Source organism: Quercus suber, unplaced genomic scaffold, assembly GCF_002906115.3.
Source record: "Quercus suber isolate HL8 unplaced genomic scaffold, Cork oak 2.0 scaffold_768, whole genome shotgun sequence".
NCBI lineage: Eukaryota > Viridiplantae > Streptophyta > Magnoliopsida > Fagales > Fagaceae > Quercus > Quercus suber.
This window is the reverse complement of record NW_027070204.1, coordinates 127,001-136,119: the sequence shown is the minus strand read 5'-3', so window position 1 is coordinate 136,119 and position 9,119 is coordinate 127,001. Positions and strand designations below refer to the sequence as shown.

General features: G+C 34.9%; 2 protein-coding genes across 7 annotated transcripts in view; one reads left to right on the top strand and one right to left on the bottom strand.

Moving 5' to 3' along the window:
- Nucleotides 1–4,272, top strand: part of LOC112006497 (TMV resistance protein N-like) — a 21,467-nt gene extending 17,195 nt beyond the window's left edge. Inside the window, exons 1-5 of one of the 6 annotated variants that reach the window (XR_010626456.1) lie at nt 522–669; nt 1,080–1,133; nt 2,583–2,658; nt 2,907–2,979; nt 3,475–4,272. The gene's annotated coding sequence lies outside the window, so the exon portion shown is untranslated. Of the gene's footprint in view, nt 1–521; nt 670–1,079; nt 1,189–2,386; nt 2,659–2,906; nt 2,980–3,474 lie in introns of those variants that run through there. The other 5 variants (XR_010626454.1, XR_010626455.1, XR_010626457.1 and 2 more) reach the window with 5 other exon arrangements.
- A 905-nt stretch (nt 4,273–5,177) lies between these two features.
- LOC112006574 (uncharacterized) lies at nt 5,178–7,834 on the bottom strand. The gene is given in 5 exon segments (XM_024038858.2): nt 5,178–5,255; nt 5,911–5,928; nt 5,931–6,024; nt 7,442–7,523; nt 7,525–7,834. Coding segments are annotated over 5 exon segments (426 nt in total). The 5' UTR covers nt 7,683–7,834; the 3' UTR covers nt 5,178–5,181.
- Between the last annotated feature and the right edge of the window lie 1,285 nt (nt 7,835–9,119).

Genomic DNA, 9,119 nt, shown 5'->3' with positions numbered 1-9,119 from the left:
TTTAAGTCATTGAACTGTAAGGTTTTGTTGTATCTTTTTTTCTTTTTTTTTTGGTATTTCAGAGGTTAAAATCCATCCGATTAAGCAAGCCTCTAAAACTTACTAAAACCCCTATCATCACCGAAGTCCTCAGTCCTTGAGAAATTGTTCTTGAAGATTGTTTAAATTTATCCAGGTTGCACCCATCAATTAGAGTTCATAACAACCTAACTCTTCTTAGTCTGAAAGGCTGTAAAAATTTAAAAACTCTTCCAAACAAGTTTGAAATGAAGTCTCTTGAAATTCTTATTCTTTCTGGATGCTCAAAAATTTTAAAAAAAATTCTAGAATTGGAAAAACTTGCAATGTGTATTGAAAGTTTACTTGGATGGAATTGCTATTACAAAACTACCCACATCAATTGGGCATTTGACTAGCCTCACTTTATTGAATTTAAGAGTTGCAAAGATCTTAGTGCATGTCTACCTGAGCTACCATTTTAATTTAAAGTGCGTTAAGAGCAGTTATCTTCAGGCATGCTCAAAACTTTGTTTGATTTTATTTTAAATTCTAAAAGGTATTTGTGAGCTGCAGCTTAGCTTTGCTATTAGCACTTATTCCAACAACAGCATCATTGAAGATTGTTGAACTTCTTGTCTATTTTTAGTCAACTTTTTCTCTATATTACCTGTAAGTCATTGCTTTTTCTTCTCAATCAAAGCTTTTCATTGGTTGCTCTACGTTATCTTTTTTTCCCCTTCCTTTGGACACATTTACTTAACTAATATTAACTTAAAAATATAATTTTACTATCTATGTTTTAGCTTCATTTTTAGCACTTATTCCTACTCTCATCTGGTCTGTTTTCTTGATCAAGTAACACAGAATTTGTGCACCTAGCTAATTAATGTATATTATTAAATCTTATGGATTGGTACAATTGATAAAAAAAAAAAAAAAAAATCACCCCCATTCTTGAAGCTACTCATTTAAACCAAAAAAAAAAAAAAAAACATAGTTTTATAAAATAAACAATGATTAGAGTAATTTTGGTTCACTGATTGTGTTAATTGTTTGGGTTGGTTGGCCCCTTGATGTAGGATTATTGGACTTGTTCACGAGGAGAAACTGTCACATGGCCAAGAGACAAGAAGGCAAGTGCAGTCCATTTTATGCTTCTGATTTTTGGTAGCCGTAATAGATTGCAAGGTAAAATCTGCACTCTTGTTGCCTATATAGTTCATTGTTTTAAAATTTTTCGAAGTGCAAAAACAATACATGCTTGCCATTACAAACATTATAATTAGAGTTAATCATTATGTCATTTCTTATCATATATGTGAGCTCATGTATAGATCGCAATTAGAATGATTCTAGCTAGATGTAGCATCTAGCTTTCTCATTGAAGGTTTTCTATAGCTGTGTACCCACCTTTAAGCAAAAAAGTGCTTTTTTCCTGTTTAAGAGAATGACTGATTTTTCTATTCTTGTTTTGATTTGATATTTTTCTTATTTTAATGTAGGATAACAATTAAAGATGTTATAAAAATGATTTGTATTAGCATGTTTGAGGACATTGGTAATGTAACTCTCATATGTTTAAAATTTCAAACATTCAGAGTTTGATCATAACTTACTTTATCTGAGGAATTAATGTAGATATGCAAAATTTCCTCATTGACCAAATCATTCCTCTGAGTTCTTGATATATCCTAGTATCATCAACATTGTTCATAATTGAGTGATCTGCATCAGCATTAAGTTATGTTTTGGTAATTTTCTTAAGCTATCATCATTTGGAACCTAAGCTTGTGCCTATATGTAAATAGATGTGTAATAACTAACTTAATATAAATCTCTCAGAGGAGACCTTCTTCAAAGCTAAAAGCAATTAATTTGATTTATCTTCACCAAAAAAATGTTATGAATGACTATAAATTGTTCAATTGTTAGACATGCTGTGATTGATTAGTGATTTACCATAATCGAATATTGAATTGTAAGCAGTACTAAATGGCCTTAAGCCATCTGCTGCTTTTATTCTGCAATGTAAGGAAATCATCATTCTTGTCATTGTACCATGTAATGCTTGTGTAGAAGCATTGGTGAGACCTTAATAATAATTCAATCCCATTTAAAAGTAACGACTTTTTCCTTTGCTTTTTGTTACTAGGAGATATATATATATATATATATGATCCCGGTCGAGTTTAAAAGAAAATAAGTGCTATGACATGAATTTAACTGTTTAAAACTCTTTTTAATATGAAACAGCTCTTAATTTTGTAACTTTTTAGCACAAGACTTCTGTGCTTTTGCCTCTTGATGTACTTGAAATTTTTTCTACCTTTCTAAAACCTTCAGTCTGAAACAAATTATTGACTGAATGTTGTCCTACCCATTTCAGATCATGACCAGGCAGAGCTGAAACAAATCAAAAGGCCTATCTCAAAATTGTAACTTAATTAGCTTACACCCTGTGAAAGAGACTCGACTAGAATTAGAATTAAAGGACAGCAGTAGAAAGTAGAGAAACCCAACCATACAACAAACTTGATTATATATTACCAACCATATCATCTGAGCCATATTTTTCCTTACAGTAATCAGACTCAAGCAAGCAAGCAAGCAACTGTGCAGACAAGGTTGAAAATTGGAGAAGGTAGCCTACTTGGATTGGTAAGCACTCCTGTTCTAGCTGATATCGTTGTTGTACTACATCTAGAATTTAACTTTTCTCACTTTCTTTCCATGGGGTTTGTTATTTTAGCAGAATGTATTATATTTTATATTGGAAAAAGATGCTAAACTTTGATAATCAATGTCATTAATTTTTGAGAAGTTTATATTTTTTTTAGAGAAGTCAAAAAAATCTACATCTGTTAATCGGTATTCAAAGTTATCTTTACACTTTAACTTGGAAACAGGACCTGGTTAGGGAGCAATACTCTCCTGAAGTAGTGAAGTGACTGCTCAAATTTTAGCCACCCCTATCTCAAGGTGAGGAGCTACTAATAAGCAAATATGACCTCGATGTAACTCGTGGTCGATATCAAAATTAACCTACCATTGAAAGTAAGGGGAACTCAGGTAATGGATTCTCATTGGAGAGTCGCAGATCTTAGATGGAGACATCTGTGGGAATTGAAGCTTCCTTTGAAGTTAATAATTGTTATGTGGAAGTTTGGCATGAGGACTTACTTATTAAAACAGAATAGTGAAATGAAACATAGTGAGTGATAATAATTGTGTGAGGAAGAGGAAAACTTGGTTAATTTATTCCGGAAGTGCAATCTTGCTTGATGCTTGGGCTGTATTGTTTGGATAGATTTGATCCTTAGAACCGAGTTCATTTCTCCTTGCTCTTTGAAGCAGTGGTTGGCTCAGCGGATGGAGGATCCAAATTTTCAAAAACAGGAATATATTATGTTCTCTAGATTGATGTTTAAGGGTGCAAAATAGCTTCTAAAGAAGTGCTAATGCTTTGTTTTGCAGGTCTGCACAAGTCTCTAATGCACAACAAGCGGATCAGAGTAACTGCAGGAAAGTACCAAGGCAAGTGTGTCAAGTTGTGGAGGGTTGTAGGTGCTGCTGACAATTTAGGGACACTAGCAGAGATAGTGTGAACGGGGTGGTTTTGGCTTTGTAGCCAAATCAAGTGCTGGCAGGCTGTTGCATTTCTTCCATAAGCAACCAAATGGCATGCAGCTAGATGCCCCTCTGTTCAGAAAGCATTAACTAAGGCTACACAGCTTGGATTTTGTAGACTTGTTTCCATAATTTCTAAGAGTGGAGGACCTCTTTTTGAGAAAAAGGTTTCCTTTGCAACTTGCTGTGCTGATTGAAGACCACAAAGTGCATGGAAGTTGGAGAACGGTAGTGGTTGTATATTTGTAGATAAGAGAGTTGCTACAGATGTTGGGGCCTTGCTTCAAATTATTTTGAACATTTTTGGACTCTACTACCAGCCAACGCTTCAGACATTATTGTATTAATAAACCATACCCAAAAAGAAAAAAGAAGACGAAAAGAAAGAAGTTAAATTAACACCTTTTCTGGACTAATTTAAGCTATGGCATGCAACTACATGCAATCATTAACATTGTAAGACATCATATAAGAGATTCATAACCTGCGTGAAAATCATATTCAACTCTCCTTTTAGATTCAAATAAGAGCAATTGAATTAACTATCTAATGGCTTTGACCGATTAACATGCTCCTTTTTTGTGCCCTACAAATGGATTGTTCTGTTAAACTTCTATCAAATACAGAAATTGAAATTTCTCTTCCTTTGTGAAGGTTGTTATATACGATGATTGTTTTTATTTTTCCCCATGATAATGCAAAATATTGCATGTGTGTCTTTTGGGTAACACTAAATATTTTTTTTAACAGAAAATGTTGGCTCCAGCCAAAGTCGCATTAAATAATTTTTTGCATAAAAACTTGGCTCAAATTGGCTAGAGGGTAATGATAAGAAGATATATGAAGTTTTGAATGACATACTTTTTGTTTGTTAATGGAAGGTTTAAATTTGCTTAATTGATTTCCAATATAAAAGGATCTAGAGCAAAATCATCTAGTCTTTTCAAGCAAAAAAATGGTTAATTTCTGCTATGCTGCAAAACATGAGCATTTGGTTTCATCCAAGGTTAGGCAAAACATATTAAGAAATCTCATTAGTACTTGTTTTTTTTTTTCAATAAATATCATCAGTGAACTTATTGAAACTCTCATATAGCTCATGATGCAAGTCCATTTGCAAAGTCAAAAAATTTTATGAAAGGGTTCCCACTGAATTTTTAGATTACATTTTCAATCTTCAGTTATTATAAATTCTCCAAAAAAGAAATCTTTCAGATATTAAAAATAATTTGAAATAGTTACATTTAAAATCAGAAATAAGTCTTCAACTGCCTTCTAAATCTCCCCCCACACCCCCCCCCAGCTACTTTTCAGCTTGAGTGTTTTTACTTTACTTTTACCACCTCCAATGTGAATATTCTCCAATAGAAAGGATTAAAAAAGTCAATTTAGAATATTTTTATGAAATTTTGAAGTTGTGACATGCTTTATTTCTATCTCTATTTTTTTTCTTTTTTTAATTTCCCATCCCCCCCCCCCCTTTCTACATATGAAAAGGCTTTTNCCCCCCCCCCCGCGGCGGCCCTCCTTCTTTTTTTTTTTTTAATCTCTTTTTCAACGAACGCGGCGAGCTTTCTCTTCTTGTCCTATCCCTAACGATTTTTGGGCATTTGCTATACCTTCTGGATCTGCATTACAACAAATCACATAAACTACATTACCATCAAAAATCAGCTATTCTGTAACAATCATCAATCCATTAATTGAAGGGAAACATGTCAAAGGTTTAATCGCATGACACAACTTTTTTATTTTTTTTGACTTTCAAAGAACTTGAGTGCAATCATGAGACCAAGATTAGCATTTTTTTTTTTTAATTTATAATAAGCATGAGACAAAGTTAGCTATTGTTTGAAAAGATCAAACCAATATAGAATCAGAGAAATGTCTACCAATTCGAAGTCTCTCTAAACCAGTTGTATTCCTGAATTTATTTCTTAGTCCTTCTAAAAGATGTAGGAGTCAAGCCCATTGTAACTTCCAGTGAAGTTATAGACTAGATAGCCCCAAATGCATTGAAAAAAGGTTCAGACTTCCACAAGCATACTCATTATGCTGCAGAAATTGCACAGCTCTAGGTTCAGTGAAAGAAACGGATTACTAGAAAAGAGAGAAAAAAGAGAGAAAAAAGAGCCGGGGGAGCAGAAACAGAAGCTGCAAAGGAAGACTAGAAAAGAACCCTCAAAAGTAATTAAGAGTGACATCGTTATCTTGTTCTATAGAATTTGTAATATATCCATCTTCTCTGCTACCTATAAATGGCACAAAGAAATCAATACTCACCAAAGAACTGGGTGAAATGCGCGTAAAGAAGTTCAAGTTGCGGGAAACATTGTAGGCCATGGCAGGCGGAAGAGGTTTCACAATGGTGTCAATGCTAAATACTCGTTGAAGAAACTGCATACACAAAACTCAAAAGAAGTACCATATCACAAACTCATTATGAACAGATTTAGATGCAAAATTATACAAAGGAAGCAGATGGAAGAAGAAAAGAGGAGTTAAGATATATTGAGAGCCAAACAAACATAGATGTAAACTGTATAATTCCAAGCAGCAAGTGATGGATAGGCTATAAAAGTGTCAATCGACAGAAAAACAGAACATGACAAAAAGACTATCAATTAATTGATATGCATCCTACAGAAATGCCCTTGCCCATTATAACAATGTGGATATTGATGGTGTTCACCACACACACATAAAATCCTCAAATCAATTTCAGTGATCTACATCATAGAAGCATAAATACGTAACCTCGCTTCATAAATTGAGCCTTCAACCAGATTAAGAATCAACTATATGAAGCCTCAATAATAAGAGGCTTCAACCTCATGTTAATTGCATTACCACTTATAACAAAAGCTTAAACTATTAAGAAATAGTAGATTTAATCATATGACCATTATTACAACACTTTCTCTCACATGTGGGTCTATACTCCCTTTAATAAGTAGAGCCGACAGATTTGATTTTGAACTTTTTCTAATTGAGAGGGTGGAACAAAGATAGGGTTCGAACTCAAGACCACCTACTTTGATACTATAAAAGTATCAGATGTCCCAAAAGCTTAAACTGTTAGAAAATAGTGAGCTTAATTATTTAACCATTATTCTAACTTTGAAATAAAATGACATCCCTTGTCTATCAACTTGAAACTCTACATAGGGTAAAAGCTCTCATCCACTACAAGAATAAATTTCTTCTTTCTTTCCTTCTGTTTTCAGTTTTCTCTGCTAGGTAGAAGTTATCAGCCACTACTACAATGGTTATCCCCAGTTGTATTTCTAATTTGGTTAATTATAGTAATACTGAGGTTTTGAGTAGTTTAACCCAGACATATCATAGAGTTGCAATACATTGGCCAACTGGTAGGAGCTCACATTCCTAATTTATCCTAAACAAATTAACAATCTCTCATAAACACATAACTCAAATCTATTTAAACACAATTGAGAACAACCAGGAATCCCCCAACACTGCAAAAGGTACACTACTAATGACAAAGACATGAACTTTAAACAACCAATAGCAAGTAATCAGGAAACTAAGAATTGGGTAAGCAAAGATACACAAATTAAACAAGTCATCCAGGATTTCTCAACCGGTTAACCAAAGAAACACAATTAAAGCAAGTAATCAAGAAACTAAGAATTGGGTAACCAAAGAAACACAATTTAAAGCAAGTGACCAAGAAACTAAAATTGGGTAACCAAAGAAACAAAATTTAAAGCAAGAAATCAAGAATTCTCTCAACTGGGTAAGCAAAAAACCAAAACCAAGAAACAAAAATGAAAATCAAGAAAATAGAGACCTGGTAGTTACGTTGAAAGCTGTAGCGAAGCTGGGGTCAATCTCGACGAGCGAATCATCATCGTAAGTCGTCGTGGTCGTGGCGCTTTGGACTTGTCTTTCTTGCGAGGCACGTGCATCACTGACTCGGCTCCAGGCTGCTGCTTTGTGACTTTGAGCTTCGCGTCTTGGAACTCTTCAGCGGCTTCCTCTTCGCCTCTCCATGGCGCCGATGACATCAACTTCTTCTTCCCAATTGCCATTTTTATTCAATCGGAGTTTACACAGAGAGAGAGAGGAGCAGGTTGTTTGTATAGGTGATAAGGTTGTGTTTGGCTTTGTGGGTTATTATTGCTTGCATTCTATTTTAGGTTAGGTAAGTCCATTCCTGTTTAGTGTACCTTTAAACAAGAGGAATAGTTATTAAGTCTTAAGCTTCATGTTTGGTTAGGGGCATCTAATTGATGAAGATTAATGATTTAATATTACAGATACAACAATTTTCAAATAGTAGACTTGTCAAGTTTTTATTGATTCTTACATGGGTCCTATTTTTATTTACTTATCTAGTTACTTTGACAATTGCAAAAAAATTTTGTACATTTGGACTTGTTGTTTTTCTTTCTTTTTTTTGATGAGAGACTTGTTGTTTTCATGAATATGATGTTTTGGAACTTTAATGCATGCATATGTAACTATAAGTATACCTTTAAATCTATAAGTCCTAAAAATATACTAATCTATAAGTTCCCCCAAAAATGTGAGTTAATAATGATTGCTTAGGTCAAGTCACCAAATTGATTTTTGGTGTAATCAAGTTTTGGGAATCTAGGTGCACTTAGTACTTAGATTCCCCTTATTAAGCTATTTGCAATAAAACATGAGGATGTATATTTCAAAATTACTGTAATTGTAAATGTTTATTTAAACCAAACGGCTTGTCAATTAGTAAGTGAAATTGCTTGTGCAACTCAAATTGATGGTGCAAAAATGGAGAACGGAGATCTGATTATTTCACATGTTAGCCCCTGTGGTGTGTCCAATCTTGGAGTTCCATGTTGATTAGAAGTGTACCCATATTTGAGTTTATATGCACTTGTGGGCGCCGAGGGCCTGGTGACCTCGGCCCACTTTACATCGGCCCAGGGCCATGCCGAGGAAGAGAGTTCATCCGAGGACATGCGTGGGAAGCCCAAACTTTAGAAACCCCACCGAGGATAACCCTGTCCTCGATGGACCGAGACTAGCTTCAGATGGGGAAACGGGCCCAGACAGGTTGTCACCTCCGCACTAAATCGGCTTACCTACCCTCTGGCCACACTAGTGGAGATGTGACCCTGGACAGGGAACTTGATTACTGTGAATTACTTGAGTACTAATAGTGCTGCTGATGGGACGGACAGTCAGAGGGAAGGCTAATGGATGATCAACAGGTAGAAGAGAGAGACGGAAGAAGAGACTATATAAGAGGGACCAATAGAACAACAAGGGGGGGAGCAAGGTCAAGCTCCTCGGATAAATGCCGAGGAGCAACTCTAAAAGGGATTGAGGTGCACGGCCTTCAATGGTGATGAGTCCATGGTTGGGTTCCGTTTGTCTGCAAGGGCCAATTTCTTTAACCCACTCTCTAGAAATGTATTGTTTGGGGCCTACAGGATTATTTCCCTCCTAATTTTAGAGGGTCCTTACAAATTGAGTCC